The sequence below is a fragment of the Eulemur rufifrons genome, chromosome 7 (assembly GCF_041146395.1).
Source record: "Eulemur rufifrons isolate Redbay chromosome 7, OSU_ERuf_1, whole genome shotgun sequence".
Taxonomy (NCBI): Eukaryota; Metazoa; Chordata; class Mammalia; order Primates; family Lemuridae; genus Eulemur; species Eulemur rufifrons.
In genome coordinates, this window is record NC_090989.1 from 123,424,498 (window position 1) to 123,446,801 (window position 22,304).

A 22,304-nucleotide genomic window follows, 5' to 3' on the forward strand; every position below is an offset into this window, starting at 1 on the left:
TAATATTTTTAAATCCTCTATAAGCTAATTTCTTTACAGAACTCACCAAAAAGTCCCACGTGTCCAGTGAACTAGTCTAAGTTACAATTAAGCCTATTTGTTCTACAGTTTTTGGCTCAAACCAAAATATATGAATAACTTTCAACATGAACTGATTTTAATTTGGAGTCTTGATTTATAATAATGGTTTATCTTTAAATCACAGCTCTCTCAAATGATCTGAACCCTAAGTGTGGAGAACATTTGCTATATTCTGGGCCACAGGACAGGTGAAATGCAAACAGATGTAACATTTTTGGACGATCTACTCTATTGCTTATTATGCTTGCTTCTTTTATGTCTGTTATCTCCTCTAATCCTCATAATAGTCCTAGGAGGTAGCTATTATTATCTTCTTTCTTAAAATGAGAAAACTGAGGCTCAGAAAAGTTATGTCACAGCTAGAAAATGTTCAACACAAATTAAAGCCTTTAGGTTTCCAAAGCACTTTTGATGCTGTTATGCACCTCCCAAGCGATCCTCGTCCATTTGAGCATCTCATGACCTCCGGACACAGAGTGCTGCTTCTGTGTTTTTGCCACTCTTTGATGACTAGTCATGCAGATTGGCTTTTCCTGTCTTCTTTTCTTAGCTTCTTCAAATTCAGACCATGCTCTTTGGTTTAGCTTGAGACCTGTCTCTTCTATTTCACAAGAAGAGGTAGTGTTGGTTCAGCATAAAGCACCTAACACCAGTTCTGGCATAAGGAAGGCTGCTTGATAAATATTACTTTTCTTCTCTCTTCACTATACTTTAGACCAGAGTATTCCTATCTTGTCTGGGCTTTATGATCACTTAATTGATCGTTGCTAATTATTTTGACAATTCATTACATATCTACTTGGAGAACTCCCTTTCATCTTAACACAGGTAACATAACAGTTTAGCACTTACTGTATGCTCCATGTCTGCATTGTCACTCACTGAATCATCTGCTATGGTAGAGCTTATCATCAGTACTATTTTGCAGATAAGAAAACCAAAGCACATCTCGTCTAGTTATAGCTAGTAAATTGTGGAGCCAGGATGTCTGATTCACAAGCCTACACATTTAAATATCACATTCTGGTGACTTCATTGAATAAATATTTTATCTACTCAGTCACACTGAAAGTTCTTCAAAGGCAGTGGCCACATCTTATTATTTCAGTGCCTCTCATGGCATGTAATCTAGTATTAGGCACATGCTAGGTGCTCAGTTATTATTTGTCAAGATGAATTTTAGGGGTCTTAGGGATAAAAGGAGAGTATCTCTGACTATGAACTTTTCCTCCCAGTGGTCTGTGATTGTGAGCATTTGCCTTGTTTTCTGCCTGGGCTTTTAGCCTCTAGTGAAATAGACAAACATCAAGACTGGAGTCTGAGGGACCTGAGGGTTACAGAATGCACCCAAGCGTTCTAATCCAGTTGGTGGTGAAAGTGGAGTGAACTGGTGCTCTCTGCCCAGAAGTGACATCATTTCTTCTTGGGGAATTGGATTTCTGAGATACAGAGGCAAAGTTGTCACTATTGAAGTCTCCACCCTTTGGTATAGCCCGGTGAGTGTCAATTGTGTGGGAGCAATGATGTCAGCCCATCAGGTGTGGGCAGGAAGCCTCTGTTTTGACTGTTAGATTAACTCCTGGTTATCCAATACCACTGTGAGATCTCAGATCATCCAGTTTTTCTTTTTCTTCAGGCATTTACCATGTAAACCTGTCTTTGAGGCAGTATCAGTGAGAAGCTTAATTCAGGGAGAGGGAGGGAGGGAGAATGGAAGAGAAGTGCTCTTCTGGATGGAATGCTTGGAGTGTCATGCTGGTGAACATTTGGTTCTGAGATTTGATGAACAAATGATGAATATTTGGCTCAGAACATTTGGTTCTGAGATGACACTATAGATCATACTTGTTATATTTCAATGTCACCTGACATTTTGAGGGCCTGGCTGGCTATCCCAGCCCCTGGTTCTGGAGATCTGTTCTTTATCAACACCTTCAGCCACCGCTTTTAAGTTACCCCCACATCCAAGAAGTCTGTCACTAGTCAGTTTAGGAGGCTCCACTTGCAGTCTGTCCTGGAAGAGTCTTTGTTGAACAGTCCTTGATCCCTACACACCAGGACTTTGCAGACATGTCAGCTAATCATTACAGCATGGATGTGGTAATCAATGTGAGAAGACTCTAAACCAGAACTTTAGGGGCAAAATTAAGGAGTGACTAACAAGGGTAAGGGAGAGGTCGTAGAAATTTTGTCAAGGGAATAAAACTGGACCATGAAAGAGGCATTCCGTGAGTAGGAATTTTTCATGTGAAAAAAATCTGCATATAATTCAATGGGCATTCCAGGATTTGAAAGTGTGAAAAAGAATAATGAGAATAGAGCAACTTAAAGTGTCTGGAGAATAGTGTGCCTGAATGATAAAGGTAGGAAAAGTGAGTCAGTGATTCTAGGCAAAGAAATGTGGACGTTGACCTACAAAAGGCTGTTAAGCAGGGGACTGACCTGATCAGAATTGAGCTTAACAATTGGGCAAACATCCCTGAGTATCTAGTACCTGCTGATTGTAATGAAGAATTACAATGGATCCAGGATGGGGGAAATGAGAGAAATGACTCTGACTCATTTGAGATTTGTTCTCTTATATTCTATTTTGTCTCACATTATTCCTACCATCTCTGCTTTCCTTTAATTGAAATTTGTCTATTTTTCTTTAGTCATATATTCACTCATTATAGTTGGCTTAATAAGTATCACGTGGGTAGATATTAAAGCTAATCTAAGATTATTGGTTTTTCAGTAAGAGAGTTTCACCTCTTCATAATTACCAGCATGTTAGATATATTGGTCTTATTTCTGCTATTATTTATTTTTTAAGTAAAATTTTATCCAAGTGAAACAAACATACAGAAGAGTGTACACATCTTAAGTGTCCAGCTGGGTGAATTTTTACAAAGCAAACCCTCCCAAATAAAGATGTAGAATATTTCTGCACCCCAGAAGCCTCCCTTGTATCCCTCCAATCATTGCATCCACAAAGGTAAACATTATTCTGCCTTATACCATTATAATTAATTTTGGTCTGTTTTTGGACTTTATATAATTCGGATCATACAGTGTGTATTTTTTTGTATGGGACATAGTTTGTTCAACATTATGTCTAGGAAATTCATCCATGCTGGCATGTGTATCAAAAGATTGTTCATTTTCATTGCTGTATGGCATCCTATCATACAAATTGACAACAATTTAGTTATTCCCACCTTTTTCTTAGGCTGCATGTTGCTATTGTTGTTATTTTCAATTTCCTCATTCAGGATTGGGAATAAATCTATCCATTCTGTCATTTGCCAGTGGACAGGTTACGTAGAATGTTATTAATCCTCCCCACTATCCACTCGGTGCTAGCATCCCTGCCTGTCAGTTGAGTAACTAGAAAAAAGCAGAATCAAGATGGCGGATGAGAAAAATCGCCAGCCAGAGTGTCTCTGCAAGAAAGACAGATTTTAGAAAAAAGTGAAAAAAATAGTCAGGCAGACGAACATAGATCAGATGAGGGTCGGAAGGGAGAGTGCCTGAAACTACAGGAGACTCCACGCAAAGAGGCTGTGGAGGAGAACTGGAAGGAGAAAGGCCCCCCGAGAGGCTTGGAGACCAGCAACAAGGGTAGGTGGAGAAGCTAAATTTCCCATCCCTTGCGTTTTGGACTGCGGGTGGGCTCCTGAGTGAAGAGACCTGCCTGCACCAGCCCAGAGACGGCCACCACCAGTGAGCCGTGAGCCTCTTGCGGACAGGGCACCAGGCTCCCAGCTCCCTTGGGGCACCTCCCAAGCCAATCGGCAGGCGCCATATTGCTTCATTCTCCCCTCCCTCTTTGCCTGCTGGCCACTGCCGAGACAATTTAGCCACCAGGCGGAGGCATCTGCAGGGAATGGGACCTCTCCTTTTGGGGACCTACAGCAGACTGAGGGCTCCCTACCTGCCAGCCCTCCCAGGTGCTGCTTGCCTGGTGACTCCAGGGGAGCAGGGCAAATCCTGAGGTGGAGAGAACACCGATCCAGCTTGGGTACCCCATGGGTGACTTGAGACCAGTACTCCTCTCGCTGGAAGGATAAGGGATTGATCTCCAGGGCCCAGGGGATGGGCCTGCAGACCAGATCCTGTACACCCAAGCCTCAATCACATTGCCCTGGGGCACAGATGGGTTATTTGTGAAAGACCCTACTGAGTGTGTGTGCCTTCAGCGGCAGATCAGCCTGCCTGAGGGGCAACCCTCCTCTCATAGAAAGGCCGTGCACCCAGCCCAGGCAGCGATCCTGGGCAAGGAACCTCCTGGCCTGCATGACAGCCAGGGTAGATCCACTGGCTTGAGGTCCTGCCTGCTGCCCGAGGCCCCGGAGAAAGGGCGGAATAGGGGAGCGGGGAAAGCAGCAGCAAGGCCTGCTCTGTAGGTCTCAGACAGCCCCACCCCCACACGCAGACTTTTCTGCTGAGTGGGGCGATTCCAGCCCCTCCCTGGCAGCTTTGCCCAGAGGCAAAGAACAGACCTTTGACCCCTGCTGACAGCATTTGTGGAGCTTGAGGGCAGGCTCACCCAACCCAGCTCTGCCCAGACTCACTCCCTGACCTGCTGCCACTGAGGTGCAGAATAAGGACACAGCTGGAAGTCCCGGGCCCCACCCATCACGTGAGGCACCAGAGGGTCTCTCCAGAGGAACGGGAGCTGGTTAAGGGTCCCAAAAACAACACTGCAGCCCACCCCTCCCAGCAAGCGCCACCTACTGACAGGGAGGTCATTCTGCACACCCTTTTACTGCATCTACTGACTCATCACATAGGGTGTGGTCAAATCTCACCCACAAACACCACCTAGTGGCTCAGAAACTAAATAGGGTGTGTCATCATCCAAATGAAAATCTAAAGGCAAGAAGCAGCAGCTGATCCAGATGGGAAGGAATCAGCGAAAGAACTCCGGAAGTATGAAGAATCAAATGGAAAGCACACCCCCAAAGAGAAACACCAGCTCTCTAACAATAGACATTAAGCAAACTCAGAACACCAAAATGACAGAAGAATTTCAAACATGGATCATCAGAAAACTGAATGATATGTAAGAAAAAATGGATAACCAACACAAAGAAACCACAAAAAAAAATCCAGGACTTGGAAGAAAAATTCACTAAAGAAATCGAAATATTAAAGAAAAATCAAACCAAACTCCTGGAAATGAAGAATTTATTCAGGGAACTACAAAACACAGTGGAAAGTCTCAAGAGCAGGATAGATCAAACAGAAGAAAGAATCTCAGAGATCAAAGATAACACCTTCCAATTAAATAAGTCAGTCACAGAGATAAAGCAAAGAAATAAGAGAAAAGACCAGAGCCTGCAAGAAATGTGGGATTATATGAAGAAGCCTAACATGAGAGTTATGGGCATTCCTGAGGGTGAAGAAGAAATTACACAAGGGTTGGATAAGCTATTTGAAGATATAATTGAGGAAAATTTCCCAGGCCTTGCTAAAAATCTAGATATACAGATATAAGAAGCCCAAAGGACCCCAGGGAGATTTATTGCAAATAAGAAGACACCATGTCATGCAGTCATCAGACTGACCAAAATATCCACTAAAGAGGCGCTTCTTCGAGCTGTAAGGCGAAAGAAACAAGTAACATACAAAGGAAAGCCCATCCGAATAATGCCAGATTTCTCAACTGAAACCTTACAAGCAAGAAGAGACTGGGGCCCCAACCTCACCCTTCTGAAACAGAATAATGTCCAGCCTAGAATCTTGTACCCAGCAAAGCTAAGTTTTGTATACAAAGGAGAAATTAAGACATTCTCAGATAAACAAAGACTGAGGGAATTCACCAAGACAAGACCAGCCCTCCAAGAAGTACTCAAAACAGAGTTGCACATGGACCAGCACAAGAAACACTCAAGAATGTAAAACTACTCAAAAGCTAAAGATCAAAGGCCAGATACCACAATGGCTCAAGAGAGAAAACATAGCAATGAAGTTCTACCCAACTTTTGAGTAACTGAATGTCATCTGGGTATCCAGTACCTGATTCAAGTTGCTGAGCCCAGCAGGCATTTATCTAGAGTAGACCTGCCAGCCTGGGGCTGCAGCTCTTAGACTTAGCCAGAACCTCAGCATCCATTCTTCTTCATAGTGGAGTATATGAAAGACTGCATCTCTCATGCTGCTATGTGTCTTCTGGCTTCAGCCCCCTACAACATTTTTCATGGAAAATAAAATATCCCCAAATGCAATATGCCTCTGCCTGTTCCCCTTTAACCTCTACCATTTTTCTGAAGTTTTTTTTCTCTGTTAATCATTTATCTTCTAATGTGTTCCATGAAACTTCTTTGTTATTAAATAATTTGAGGAAATATTATACACCATAGATTCTTTTTGGAGATTTACAGAGCAAATTCACAAACTAATAACGCTGAGATGTCCTGCTATAAACAAACCTGCTTTATGTTATAAAATCTACCATTGCTTCTTTTGAGATTATCTCTTAGCACCCCATAGAATATTAGTTCCATAGCACATTATTCTGTAGAAAATAGCCAGAGGCAATTCTTCCTGTGTGTCTTTTCCTTTCTAGTGCGATTGCCAATTTTGGAGTCTCCCCATGGCTACTTTAATGGAGATATGGCAGACAAAAGAACAAGCAACATTCATCTTTTGTAAACATTTATTTGCCTATTTATTTCTCCATTAGCCTGTGAACTCCATGAAAGTAGCAACCTTGACTTTTCATCTTTGTACCTCTTGTTACCCTGCATGGTCCCCAGCACATACTTGAAGTGTTAAATAAATATTTTATGAATGAATGAATAAGATGTACCATTCTAGGATATCCAGCATTAAGGGGACTCAAATAGAACTAGAAACTGAACATAGATCTGAAGATGTGCAGGGGGAAGCAGAATAACATTATAAATAAAAGCCTGAATTTTTGAGTTTAAAAAAATCGGACTGAATCCTGCCTGTTCCATTTTTTTGGTTATGCAATCTAGCAATTTACTTAGATTTTCTGAATCTAAGTTTTCTCATCTGTAAAATTGAAATAGTATCAATAGCTACCTTCCATAGCTCTTGAAAGGATTAAATGTGATAGTGTAACTAGAAGCACCAAGCACTGGGACAGACATATAAGTATCGAAAAATACTTGCTAGATTTGGTATCACTGTTGCCATTAGTATTTTATATCTGGCACTTGTATTTCTGGTCTGTATGTACCCACACTGGGGACTGCAGGTTTTCTTGTATTCAAATTCTCACATTCAGTGAGGACTGGAAATCCACAGAATTCTCAGCTGCCATACACATGGCACCTGCTAGATTTCTTCCTCATCTGAAATTGTCGCCCACAGTCTTGCCCAGGTGCACTGATTTGATCAATTCAGCCAAGGTCCCCTCCTACTGCCAGTGGCCCCCTACAGTTTCTCTGTGCTAGTGCGGAGACCCTATTTCTTTTCTTTTCTACCTATTACTGCCAAACTCCTTTGATAAATATACATTTCTCACATGAAATGTATATGTTACATGAAATATATATGTTACCTGAAAGCAATCCCATGTGCTACTCTGGTATTCAGGAACTCAACTGAGAAAGAGAGAGAGAGAGAGAGAGAGAGAGAGAGAATATAACTCCTTCCATTTCTGCTGAGGCTTTCCTCTTTCCCAAAGCATCACCTAAGCATCTGTGATGGCTGGTCACATGACTGATCACTGAGCCAAACACAACGCTGTCCTCCAACATGCCCTCCCTTTCAAACAACCCTCTCTCCAACTCCCAGAACACACCCAGTTGACATGCCACATCTACCTAAATTCTGTTCTCTGTTTTCATCCATAGCAGCTCTAGCAAGGCCATTTGCCCCAAAGCTTATGTTGTACCATTTTGAAACTTTTAGTAGAAACATCATTACACACTGGACATAAAGATAATGCCACATTAGAAAGAAGTTCTAAGGAGAGCTTCACTCCAACATTGTCTGTAAGATCTTTCCTCATGGGCTGCCACTTCCCCCTTCTGTGTGTGTGGGTGGCAGCCGCTGTTAGTGAACCATGCCACTCTCTCTCACGCTGTCTGTCTAGACAGAGGACTGTAGGCAGTCGTCACCAATCAGCTGGCACTGGCAGAAGAAGACAAGCCTGTGAGCCAAACTTGCACCTGTTAAGTCCTTTTAGCACTTTCACGTCGTCTCCACCAAATAATGAGATGACAGATTTCTCTTAAAAAAGAGCCCTGTTTTCAGGAATTGCTTTGTTTCTCAGGGAAAAATGAAGAAAAAACTCTATGAACAGTAGTCTGGTATGGTGTGCCCAGTACATGTCTAATACAATAGTCACTAGCTACAAATGGCTATGAAAATTAAAATTAAATAAAATAAAAAAAAATTTATCTCCTCAATCACACTAGCCACAGTTCAAGAGCTCAACAGCCACCTGGGGCTAGAGGCCACTGTATTGGCCAGCAGAGATATAGAATGTTTTCATCATTACACATGTATCTATAGGGAAATGCAGAACTAGAGGTTGGGTTCTGCATCCTGAAAAGGTATTTCATTTCACACTTTATCTACTCAACCCCCTCTTCCTTCCCAAAACACAACATGTTGTCCTCTGCCAACTAAGCAAAAGCATGTTAACACTAGGATGTAATTAAGAGCAGATGAAGCGAGTCTTACAGGAGAAGGTGTGGGAGCAGAACAAGACCCATAAGTAGATCAGTTATCATACTTTCTCAACGAAATTGGCTGCTGGCTTCATATGCTGTCTGTAGTTTCTCCCGTTGAACATAAAAATAATCCTGCTCTTTTTTTCCCCTTAAGTTTAGCCACATATATAAGGCTAGAAACACAAAATCCATTTTGTGAGCCCCTAGCTTCCTGTTAAAATGACATTCGTGGAAGAACCCAACCAGTGATTATATTAAAAAGGGAAAATAACTGAACAAAAGAAGGATGGGAGTTTAAAGATTTGATCTTTCTACTGGGTAAATTTAGTTGCTTGAGAAATGGGAGGAAATTATTTCCGTGCCAAAATAATAAAACATCTTCTGAATTTGCTTTTCCTCTCATTCAGGAGCTGTAGTTGCTTCTGGTATGGCAGGAAGAGGAAGGGCCGGGACAGGGAGAGGGCAGTCACTCATACTGTTTCCCTTGATACTCAGTTCAATTTGACTTTTAAAAGTTTCTGTCAGCATTTAAAATTATCTGGTTAAATTTATACATACAATTCTTCTCCTAAAAATGGGTGACATTTGAGTGCTACAAAATTAATATGAATGTGATGCAATGAACATAATTGCTTTCTAGAAAAATCTCATCTTTATGACTCACTGTTAGAGTCAAAATTGTGAGCCTGGAAGTTCCTAGAACATCAATAAATCTGATTCCTTATGCATTCCCAAGAAAGCTGTTTTTCAGGAAATGGGATCTCTGCTGGATTTTTTTCTTTTTGTCTTTCTGTTGTATTGAATTAGAAAGCTCAGGAGATGACTGAAATAATTGATTGTACTTGAGTGATTTGGGAATGGTGTATTTCAGAAAAACATTCATGTATGCATATTGTTAATTTTTAATGCATATGACAATTGTCATATTGTCAATTCATGTACACATATTGTCATATTATTCATTAAAACCATAGCCTTTTGTGGTTCACATGGTTTGTATCTCTGTGTTTGCTGGGTGTTGTAGCTTCTCCATCTGTAACTCATCAAGTGTTCAGTGTTTGAAATAATCAGAGTAGGGTTACTGAGTTCTGAAACCCCTTGACTTAACGAAGCTACCATTGCAAATAGAGGTCCAGAAGTGACTTGAGCTGCCTTGAGAGTAAAGGGATAAAAGGAAAGTGAATTTTTAAGGGATGACAGAGCATAATCTCATAATGCACACACTATGCTTTAGAGCTATATTAAGATTGGAACAAGGTCGAAGTTTGCATGATACAGAAAGAAAGTAATCGTTAAGAAAATCATATAAATCATTTGATAACAAATGGACAAAACCATGGGTTTTAGAGTTCACTAGATCCACACTTAATTCCTAGCTCTGTTCCTTACCAACTATAACTTTGGGGCAAGTTATTTAACCATCATGAGCCTCATTTTTTTATATCTGTAAAATGAGACTGACAATACCTATCCCAAGAGGTTGCCTTGCCTACTCCTCAGGGAGTAGATGAAACAGTATTTGTACAGTTTGTTAGTATAGTTAATATTAGCAGCTAGGAAAGCAAGCTATTTTGAAAAGAGATTTATTGAGCATTATATGCTTGATGAGGAAAAAAGTATAAATATTCACAGCTTTTCTTCCTTTCCCACCCTTTTGGGAAATTCAGTGTTTGCACTGCCAAACCAGGAACTAAGGGAGCCTGACCTGGGTGAGTAAGTAAAGTTTAAAGTTATGAGGGGAAAGAAACCCAGAGGGCAGATTAATTTACAAAATAAAGGACTCTCTATGAAAGGGGAAGAAAAGAATGTAGACATCTAGGCTACTTTGAGAGAAGGGTGCTGGGAGTTTTGGGGAGAGGGCAGCCACCATGTGACATTCAGGTGAGCCAAGAGAATTTTGGTAGGTGTGTCCCCACTTGCCACTTTTTTGAGAGTTGTCTTAAGCAGCTAACCCACAGGGAGGCAGTATGCAAAGTGGGTAAGGGCCCAAATTTTACACCTGGAGTTTTCTGGGTTCAAATCCAGCCACTTTGTGTGGGTGGATAGCTATGTTTAGTTGTTGAACTTTTCTAAGCTGCAGTTCCTTACCTATGAAATGGACATCCTAATAGGACCTACGGTAGAATTATCTTGAGGATCTGATGACTTAATGTTGAATACTGGGCAGGTGTAGAGGCGGTTGATCAGTGTTACATGAACCTACCTACTGGCGTAATTAAAAACAGCAACAACAATAACAATAGTTTGCGTTTATCAAATGTCCCCTTCGGCCCAGGCACTTTTCTAGGGGCTCTACATGAATTAATTCATTTAATTCTGAAGACTGCTCTACAAAATGGGAACTATTATCCTCATTTTAAACAATAATAAAACCGAGGGACAGAAGATTCAAGTAATGTACCCAAGGTCACACAACATGTAAGTAGTGGAGCTGAGATTCAAACCCAGATACTCACTCCAGTGCTAGATCTACACTCGTATCGCTGTGTTGTCTACATCTCATGTATGAGTGTCTGAACTTAAGAAAAGTGACTTCTGGGGCAGTTTGCCTTGTTTTGCAGATGCTTGGTTTACACTCAGCAACCTTGCTACTGAAGGTGTAGCCCACAGGCCAGCAGGATCAGCGACATCTGGGAGCAGAATCTCAGGCCCGACTCCAGACTCTTGAAACAGAAACTAATTTTAACAAGCTCCCCAGGTGATTTGGGACCCTGGTGAGGTCTGAGCAGCACTGCTCCAGATGGGCTGTCTCATCTGTGCCTTCATCCCTCACAGCGTCCAGCGCAGTGGTTGCAACTTACGAGTAAATCTAAGAGTAGATCTGCTCTTGATGTAAGGAACGTTGAATAGGAATTGGATTCATAAGACTCAGTGGAATAACAGCTGGCTTATCTCTGGTTGAGTGAATGGATGCCCAGTGCCTCTAGCATCCAGCACAGCACGAGGCACATGGCAGAGGCCTTATGCACACTTCTCGAAGCGAGATGGAAATGTTGTGCAATAGAGACATCCAGCACACAGGCCTTCCTGGGATGTACTGTGACATTTTAACAGGCCGAATAAAGCCAACGCAAGCAGAACAGTGATGATGCACTGACTCTTAACACGGTCTTGAGACAAGCTCTGCTCAGTTGGTTCCCCTGTGAACTCAAGCTGATTCCCTTTCCTCTTGAGCTCTCTATTGTCTTTGTGTTGTTTGCAACTCATTCAGAAACTAATTAAGTTTCAGGATCAGTTTGTCCTGTTAGAGAGTGTGGATATGCTGAAGTAGTGGTTTTTTATAACTTAAATTATCTGAGTGAAAGGACAATTATAATTTGCTTCTAAAATTGGCCAAAAGTCAGCTTTCATCAAAATAATTCTCTGTAGACATTAGTCTCCATAAAACCAGGGTATTGTTTAAAAGGCAACAAAGAGGATTTAAATAGGCCATGGAAAATGTATTGATAATCTGGCCATATTAATCCTGTTCTCTAACAGAGTGTGAAATTGCTTGTTTACTCCACTTATCTGGAGCCGGAGGTAGCTGATCACTCATTGACAGAGCCATACTTTGTGATCACCTTTCATCAGTGAGCTTCAGCTGGGCCAGGGCCAAACAATTTGACTTCATTGGCCTGTGTACCACCTCTAAAGTCAAGGTCAGGACTGCTGTTACCTCTGGGCAGGTACAGAATCTTATGAACTTAAATGTATCTGATGAGGGCTTTCATTTGTGCATGGGCAGGGAGGTAAGCTGGGGATCCTGAGTATGACTGTGAAAATTGGGAGCTTTATCTCAGTGTCCCCACATTTCTTTCCTGTACATCATCCCCCTAGAGATGAAGGTTTAGGTTGGTTTCATAACCAGTCCACAAATATTATCCACATAAGCACTACTAGGGATGCAGTAAGGTATAAGAAATAGTTCTTGACCTAAAGGAGTTTGTAGACACACATACATACCCTGGATCTCTTTATATTAGTTAGCTGTTTTTGCATACAAATATTACCACAAACTCGGCAGCTTAAAAGCACATATTTATTATCTCCACAGTTTCTATAAGTGAGGAATATGGTCACCAGTTAGTTGGATTTGCTGTTTCAGGGTCTCATAAGGCTGCAATCTAGATGTCAGCCAGGGCTGCTGTCTCATCTAAGGTTCACCTGGGGAATTATCCACTTCCAAGCTCACATGGTTGTTGGCAGAATTCATTTCCTTTCATCTTGTTGGACTGAGGGTCTCAGTTTCTGTTTGGCTATTGGCTGAAGGCTATCTTCAGTTCCTTGGCTCCCTAACGTGGCCATTTCATTAAAGCCAACAATGGAGAGAATCTCTTAGCAGGAAACCATTACTACCCAAAGCCTGAAGGAGCAAGGGGAGGAAGTGGTATTACTGAGGTCCAAGGAGAGCTGAAGCCTTGGAGATAGAGCTGTGGCCATTAGCTTGGCCACTGCTGAGGATCAGGGTAGAAACTGGGAAGAAACATGCTGTTCTCTCTCTCTTCCCTTTCCCAGGTCTGCACTGACCAAAGTCAAACCCAACAGGGAACTTTGCAGCAGTGTGCTGGCAGTCAGTGGAGGTCAGCCTTTCAGGGCCCTGAGCAGAGGGAAGGAAGGAGACTCAAGGGGAGGGGAGGAATAGAAAGGCCAGCATAACAGCCTCATACATTCACAGGCTTTTTTGTCTCCTCCAGTCCAACTATCATATTGGTACCAGATGGGCCTTTATCAAACTCTTATTTGCTCACATTCATTTCCAGCTCCAAATCCTCCAAGTATAGATCCAAGTATAGATTGCTTAAAGAAGCAATCTATAAAATTGCTGGATCATATACTCCATTGATAAAAACATCCCTAAACATGTACCTCCAGTTCATTTGTTCATTCTTTTATAAACTGTTTAAATTTATTAACATTAATAATTCAGAGTAAGTACTACATACACTTTGTGTGGGATATTCCATCAATGATTGTGTCAACCCATATTTTAAGAAGGCTTGATAATTTTGAAGTATTTTTGGCAACTTTTAAGTCATGTGATTGTATTGCCATCATTTTAAAGCAGGTACAAAGGCTGATGGAAACCTTGAACTATGAATAGTAAACCTGTCACCTCTGCCATTTCATGGTGTTTGCTTGCCTGCATCGTTGCGTTATATTCAGAGATTTCTTTGCAATGATACCTTTGCAAAGGAGGGATAGTTAAAACTAGATATTATTGTCTGAAATCCACGTAACCAGGTACATGTGAACCAAAACTGTTGTAATAACCTGAAAATGAATAAATGAAGGAGGATGAGACCTTTGATCCCTCTGCATTGTGGGACTCCTGCAGTTCCTATCTGATACCTTGTGAGTTGCACATGACACATGACCATCTGTCATATGGATCAAGAAAGGGCTTCTATAGAATATAGGATTCCCAGGGAGCCAGCTAATGCTTTGGGAAAAACACTAAAGTGCCTATCCCAGTAAGTTGATAAATCAGCTTCACAATATTCTTAGAGCTGGCACCATTGTTTTACTATCTGACTTGTGAACCTGTTAGAATCATTGGCTCATATATATGAATCCCCAAACTACCAATTTGAGAGGTTGCTGTGTGCTCTTAGGTGGAGTATGGTATGCCCAGATCGTTTGGGCTTCAAAGACAGAAGGCCTTTAAATGTTTTAGTAGAACTTTGGTCTTAAAGCAGTGGTGAGAAATCTAAGAGATTTCTAGTTGGTAGTAGAATGAATGATTTTATCTTGAGCTAAGTTAGAATACAATAATAATCGTTACCACTTTTAGAGCATCTAGAGCTCGTTTTAGAGCATACCTAGTTTTATGCTAATCATATTACATATATTATTTCATCTGCTCTTTACAGCAGCTCTTCAGGGTAAGTGTTACTATACAAGAGGTTGAGGACCCTGCCCGAGACACACGGATAGTAAGTAGAGGAGCCAAGATTTCAATCTGGAACTCTGTGTCTCCCTGACAGAGTCTTTTTTTGCATTGTACTTTATAATTAAGATTGGTATTCAAGAAGATGTCCCATTCTATAGAAGGTTGTGTGCTGTAGAATACAGTCAGTGGGTCTAGAAGGGGATGGACATGGGTATGAGCCTACAAGGATAGGGACGGGGGTAGGGATGGCTCCTAGAGATAGAAGAGGCCAGTCAAGTCTTCAGAAAAGGAATGTAGATTCCAAGGAGCCAGTTAAGGCATTGAGAAAAGCAGAATTCAGTAAGACATTGATTGAAGAATAAGGTGTCTTTATCAAAAAATTGATAGAGTTTGTAACATACTTCCAAACCTGTCTAAACACAAAGCCATCTTCCCACTAGCTAACTCCTTTCCTCTCTTGCTGTGTTGTAAATTTTATTTCATATACACTCTGTCACCTATGTTGCGTTAATTATTGGTCTGCTCACAACTTGTAAATATGGAACAGCAATAATTTATTAAGTTGTGGACTTATGAGTTGTGTATTTTCAATACTTGAATAAAATTTAATTAAAAATAGAAGGGAAGTATGACTGTATGGAGGTTGAAATAAATCAAGGAAAGTTGTTATATCCACTATTCCTTGTAGATTTGAACAGTTCTCTAGCTAAAGGTTTTACCTGCGGTAAAAATAGCAGTGGGCTGGGAGATAGAAAACTAGCATTCCAGCCCCAGCTCTGCCATTAGAATAATTGCATGACGTGGGCAAGCTGCCTGTCCTCTCTGAGCTTAAATTTTCTCATACGTAAAAAAACAAATATCCCAAAGTCCCTATAAATGTTCAGTTTGGTAGAAGACAGAGCAGCTCTCATCCTCAAACTAATTCCACAACACATACTAAAATAGAATTGCAACTCTCCCCAACTACAAATTCTCGTTACCTGATATTTTAGAACTGAGCCGAACAAACATTTTCTGAAGAGGGCCACATGGTAAATATTTTAAGCTTTCTGGGCAATTACTCAACTCTACCATTGTAATGAAAGCAACCACAGATAATGCGTGAATGAATGAGCATGCCTGTGTTACAATAAAACTTTGTTCATGTGTGTGAGTGTATGTGGGACACGGAGGCACAGCCATCTCCCTGTAAAAGAGTTAGCGTGGTGTACTCACTTAAACCTAGGAATGTGCCAGTACCAAAGGGAAGCTCATTAAATATTTGTGAAGGAAGGGAAGGAGAGAGGGAGGGATTATCCCCGTTTTATAGATGAAGAAATTCTACTGTAAGCCACCAGTGATATGTGAGGTTGAGGAAGCCATTATCATTTTTCTAACGAATCTACAGGGACACAGGCTTCCATGAGAAGGTTATTGAATTTTGCTCCTGGAAAAATCTTCTAGTGTCCTTACACTCAGAGAAGGAGAAGAGCACTGGTGTGCTCTGGTGGATCCCTGTGTCCTGGGTCTCTGGCATGCAAAGTGTCATTGTATAGGGTGTCATGTGGAGATGGGCAGGGGGCCTGCTGTGTTATATGTAGCTGCTCTTTCCACGAGTTCAGAATCATATGCTTTGTGCTTTTCCTCTCCTCTTACTGTCCCCTTTTGATTCTAAGTTCTGATGTGGCAGGTGGGAGTGGGGAAAGAAAAGGTGAGAATAGGCTTATGCACGTGGGGTGGGGACTCAGATGCTGGGCCTCTTGCAGCTGGCTTGCTGATGGCATCTTGACGTGGGCCAGGCTTTAAGGATGGGAAATTTTGGCTGTTTCTTCAGGTGGAACAATATACTTCTCTGTATCATAACATAGGAGGAATGTTGGATTTTTAGGGAGTCTTAAAAACTTGGTATGTCAAATTCCAGTCCCCCCAAATGTCTCTTCCTATATTAAACAAACCCTCTGTGCCATATCTAAAAAGTCCCCTCTCTTTTCTGGCCAGTTTCCTCAGGGACAATAAGCCTGTCCTTTTCATCTTTGTATCTTTTATGAGCCCCTCACCCAAAGCCTTGAGTGCAGAATGCACTTGCAAACAAGGTCAACATTTTGGGGGCAGTTGTCGTAGACCTGGCCCACTATCCTTATGTTTATCTGCTCAACAATCCTGCTACTAATCTTACTCCATTTTACAGATAAGGAAACTGCTGTGCACAAAGTTAAACAAATTTTTCAATGGTCCTATGACTAGTAGGCAGACCTAGAACTCAGGCCTGTGTTTTAAGTACTATATGCTAATGAACCCATCTATTGCAGGTGTCGCGTTGTACAAAAAAATAAAGAAAATATGCACACACACACACACACACACACTTCTTCTCTAGAGGGAAGCTCAGGATTCAACTAGGCTGATAAACCCAGGCTTGGTGACCAACCCTGTGGCTTACCAGCTATGTTGGTCTTAGGTAAATAAATCAGGCTTGCTGATTCTCTCGCTCTTTATCTATAAAATGTGGATAATGCATGGTAACTAATTCGTTGAAAGATAGATCATTTAAATAAAATCTGGTAGCTGAAAAAAAAAAAAAAAACTTGGTATGTGATTAAATTGATTAACCAACAAATCTGTAAAATCTCACAAAAACCATGCACTTAATTTAGTGGGCCAGGCTTTAAGGATGGGAAATTTTGGCTGTTTCTTCAGGTGGAACAATATACTTCTCTGTACCATAACATAGGAGGAATGTTGGATTTTTAGGGAGTCTTAAAAACTTGATATGTGATTAAATTGATTAACCAACAAATCTGTAAAATCTCACAAAAACCATGCACTTAATTTAGAGCCAGATTACAGTTTGCAGTCTATTGCACTAATTCATTAATTTTATTTCACAGACTAAAAATTGTACTATGCAAATGTATGCAAATAATACAGGAAAATAGTTTTCTTAGTCAAGTCTGCATCAGCGCCTGTTTTTGTTGTTGTTATTGTTGGTTTTTGATGTGTTTCATTGGAATATGTCACTAGGTTGGAAAGTGAGATAATAAATACACCTTCAATATCTGAAACTGTGTATCAAACAATTTCCTGAAGGGTGACTAGGGGGCTTTTCCTTTGACAAATACTGCAGTGATTGGTGTGTCTTTTTTCTTCTTTTCCTTGCCTAAAACAGAATGAAGAAGATGAGCAACATTTACGAGTCAGCTGCCAACACGCTGGGAATCTTCAACAGCCCGTGCCTGACCAAAGTGGAGCTGCGTGTGGCATGCAAAGGCATTTCTGACAGAGATGCCCTTTCCAAACCAGACCCCTGTGTCATCCTCAAGATGCAGTCTCACGGGCAGTGGTTTGAGGTAAGCATGTCCACATGGACAGAAGCATGGCAGGATGGTTGGTTCAAAAATACTTTGATATTTCCTGTCTTCAGGCGATTGGTTTATCTTGATGAGATGGAAAATTCAAGAAATGAATATGATCATGTTTCTGTTTGTATCATGATGTTTTGCTGTGGCTGTTTTGAAGTTGTGGATATTTTAAAATTTGCCTTTAATTCACGAGCCTAAGACCTTTGGGGAGGTTTTTATTTTTGTTTTTTTTTTTTTGTTTTTTTTTTTTTCAATTAACAAGAAATATTCATAGTATGCTCTTTGTCTTATGCCCAGTTGTTGGCAAAGGATAGGCAGCAAGGGGGTCAGGCATGGACATGAATCTAGACCCCAGGCTGGGCTGGGGTGAGAAAGCTGATGCTCCAAAAATTGATTCTATAGACAAAGTCTTGTGGCCAAGGCAGAGCTCAGATTAGACTTACTTAGAATTCTGGGAATGGTAGCTCTGAGGGGACATGTTTTAGGGGGCTGGAAGAGAAGTGACTACTCAGATGGAACCAGTGCAGTAGACAAGAGTCTTTTCCATGGGTTCTGGATTGAGAGAGGGAACGAGGAGGACACATATGAGCAAGTCAGTCCTACAAAATCCCTGGCCAATAGTCTGCAATGGGGCCAGCTCTGATCCTGGGAGCTGGGCTGGAGTACCTACTATTCAGGGAAGTTGTCCAGAACTGAGGAGTAGGGACCAAGACTGAAGGCCAGTTCTCTGACCAAGCCCAAAACAGGGTAGTGGTGGAGGAGCTAACACAGGACAAATCACAGGTTTATGGAGAAACACAGGTTCCAGAGAATGTTGTAGATCCCAGAGAGCCATGTGGGACTCCAACAGTGGTAATGGAACCCAGCCCTCAGGACTGCAGGAGTGACTCATTCCAAGCCCAGTGGGTCGATGGGGCTGAGTTGGATGTGATATCTTGGTCTGAGTTGGTTGGGGACTGGAGAAAGATGAATCCTGCTGGTGGAGATCATGAGTATGTTCAGCAGTAAGAAGATTGGGGTGGCAGAAGTGGGAGGAAGGACATGAGGGTTTACTAGCTCAGTTTTAACTGGCTTTGGAAGGTAGTCAAACCACATTCAAATATCCCTGAAAGCTCATGTGTAGAATGTGCACTCAGAATGTTTCCTAGCACACACTCCTTGCTGTGCTTGTGCATGGCAGCTCACTGGGCAGTGGTGTAAATAGAATGGTATCACTGTGAATCATTTTCCAAAGAGCAATGGGCTCCAAATTCTCAAGAGTTAACTTGGGTTTTTTTTAAAGTTTATTCTGGGAAGGATTTACTCATTTTTGTGCCTGTGAAACTCAAACTGATCATGACCCAGTGGAAAAAAGCTCTAGGAAAAAGAGTGGGGATCTTTGTATCAGCTATGCTACATTTGACCAGCTGATTCTCTAACTGATGCTCATACAGATATCGTGGTACCTGGGGAAGGATAGGGAGGACTGCCTTACAGGGGCTGCATCATGAAATACTTATTTTTTGGAGTAAGAACTTAAAACAACATGAGCTAAACTTTATTGAATATGTATCAAGTGCCAGCCTCTGTTCTAAGTGCTTTATGTGAAATAACTAATTTAACCTTTGTAACAATCTTATGAGATATTATCTGCATTTCACAAATGAGGAAACTGAGAGACAGGAAGATTAAAGATTTGGCCAAAAGCAGTCAGCTTGTAAGTGGAAAATCTAATATTTAAACTCAGGCAATTGAGCTCCAGAACCTGAGATTTTTATTGTTATTTGATACTTATGGTGGGCACAGGTGTTAGTCTTTGGTGGTTTGTGTGACAATATTGCAGGTTGAATTCTGCCATTGGGTATTGTGTGTTTATTTAAAAGTAGAAAAAATTGGATAAAGACTGGTTTTTAAGTTTTTTTTTTTTTTGTTTCTTTGTGGGGTTTTTTTTTTTTTGTTTGCTTTTAGGTATGTGATTTAAATAAGCAGTGTTAAACATCTAGTTTGGTTTGAGGTGAATGGGGGAATAGGGAGGAGAAGAGGTTGTAGCAGAGGAAGCAGTTCTTGTCCTTTCTGAGGGAACCAAGTACTCCGTGAGATTTGGATAAAGAGTTTGAAGCCAAGCAAAGCAGAGCAAGCATAGACCTGTTTCGGATCTCGTGGGACCAACCCTTCAGGCCTTCTATATTTCCACCTGTTTACAAATAGCTGGGAGGTGCTCCTCTAAGGGACATTTGTCCACTCTATCGTAGAAAGAAGGCTCAAAAGACATGAAAGGCAGCATATTTACTTGTAATTACACATGTAATATCAACCACCTCTCTGAAAGGGAGGTTTGATAGCTGTTGGTGAGCAGATGAAATTCAGGTGAGGAGGCAACATGCATGGGGAATGAATGATAGATGGGCAGATTGGAGATCTTAATTTAACTTCAGACTCATCCAAGGCTTATATCGTAAACTAAAACAGTATTCATGGGTGTCTTAATATATAATATATTTTTTCTTCTAAATTTTCTCATTAACTTTGTTGCTAGATCTTTTTAAAACTTTTTATTTAACAAAACGAATGGAACGCCTACATTATAAAAAAGCCACTCTTTGAAAATTAGAGGAAAGAATCCATCTACTAATGCCCCTTTACATAATTCAACTATTATTTTATGTATTTCTTTTCATTCTTTTCCTTCTGGCATACATATTCTTATATGATTCTCATCATGCATGTAAAATTTTCTTTCCTGATTTTATTGCCTAGTAGTATATATTTTTCTCCATATTGCCACAATATTGAAAATTGTAATTTATAAAAATGTGTAATATCCCATCAAATAGATTTAAATAATTATTTTTCTATTTTTTTCACCTTGAAATTGCTTCAAAAAATACTCTATTTTAAGGAATACTGCAATGAACTTCTCTGTACATACGGCTTTTCCCTTCTTTTTGGATGAGTTCCTAGAAGAGATTCTGTTAAAGTAGAACTGGTGGGACAAAGGATGGGAAGCTTTTGAGGCTTTTGATACATATTGCCAAATTGCTTTTCCAAAGTGCTCTATTACAGTGTTACCCAAAGTGTGGTCTGCACACAGCTACCAGCCCACACACTTTGTCACCAGTGTATAGTGAGATAAGAAGCTGTGCCACAATGTAAATTGATTCACTGCTTCCTTTATCACTTCATTTAGAAAGTCTCACTCTTTATAACCAATGATATCAGCTTAATTTCCAGCATGCTTGTCATATGGTTCATTTATATTCTGGTACTTTGAGAAGCACTTCTCTAACAAATTCTACTCTCTTAACAATGTACAGTTAGGCTATAATGCCAGGTAACTAATAGAAATAATTTAATTCAGGTAACTAGCAACAAAGGAGTTAAAAATACTGAGAAACTAAACAGAGCTGTGAGAGAACCCAGAGATTCACAACAGGAAGCTACTAGTTTGCTTACGGCTGGAGTGGTAATGTGCTGGAGCTACCTTGTACAGTCTCCTGAGAACAGGTTGTTCAATATTCAGGAATTATACAAGTCAGGATGTATTTACACCATAGACATTGGCAAACATTTCAAATCAGGACTTCTTCCCCTCTTCTCTCCCCTTCTAAGAGAGCCACCTGTTAAAAATTTACAAGCACACCAGTAGGCAAGGAGGACAAAAGGAGTAGATAGTAATACCAGAACCAAACCTAGCAGAAGCTGGATCCATGGAACAAGGGCCTATCTGGTGGGAAGCAGAAAAATAGAGGAAATGCAGATGGTGCTGGAAATGCTTCCTGGAAGGGAGATGGGGATACCCTGTCATCTCCCTTCCATTGTTCTCATCAGTGCCTTCCACTGGGCAAACCTTGCTGGAAGCCAGTTGACAAGGTTTCCAGAGAGAGGATATAGAATGCATTGAGAGCAAAGAGGTAAATGACCAACATATGAACCTTCTAACAACTGACAATAACTTGGAGAATCATTCACTCAGTCATCATCAAGTAGTTTATATTTACTTAGTGCCAACTCCTACTTTTCTGTACAAGTTCAATGAGTGGTCTCTACTCCACACCTATGGTAGAAATGAGAAGCACCTGACAGCCTATTTAAATCACTTAGCTCTGCTATTACATTTAGTGAAGGCTAGCATGTATGAGCAGTGCACATGAACAAGATTTATTGATGTGTGCATTTTTCTGTATCCACCCACTGGAAAATGTCTGGATTTCCAAAGAGGTTTCTATATACAGAATTACAGAATCAAATGAAAGCCTTACATAAGAGAATTCATGCTGGCTGTGTCAGTTTCCTGAGTGTTTTCATTTTGGGGAATCTGGCAAATGGCTAAGTGAAGAAAAAAATAACAAACCCAGAGGCTAAACCGATTTGCATAATGAAGAGATTGTTGAGGGGTGT

General features: G+C 40.8%; 1 protein-coding gene across 5 annotated transcripts in view; it reads left to right on the plus strand.

The window, feature by feature from the left end:
• Positions 1–22,304, plus strand: part of CPNE4 (copine 4) — a 434,637-nt gene that overhangs the window by 84,004 nt on the left and 328,329 nt on the right. For 3 of the 5 annotated variants that reach the window (XM_069473241.1, XM_069473242.1, XM_069473243.1), the window contains one exon: positions 17,735–17,915. The exons of the other annotated variants lie outside the window; for them this stretch is intronic. In XM_069473241.1, the coding sequence (XP_069329342.1) occupies positions 17,735–17,915 (181 nt within the window). The remainder of the gene's footprint in view (positions 1–17,734; positions 17,916–22,304) is intronic. 5 annotated transcript variants of the gene reach the window in all.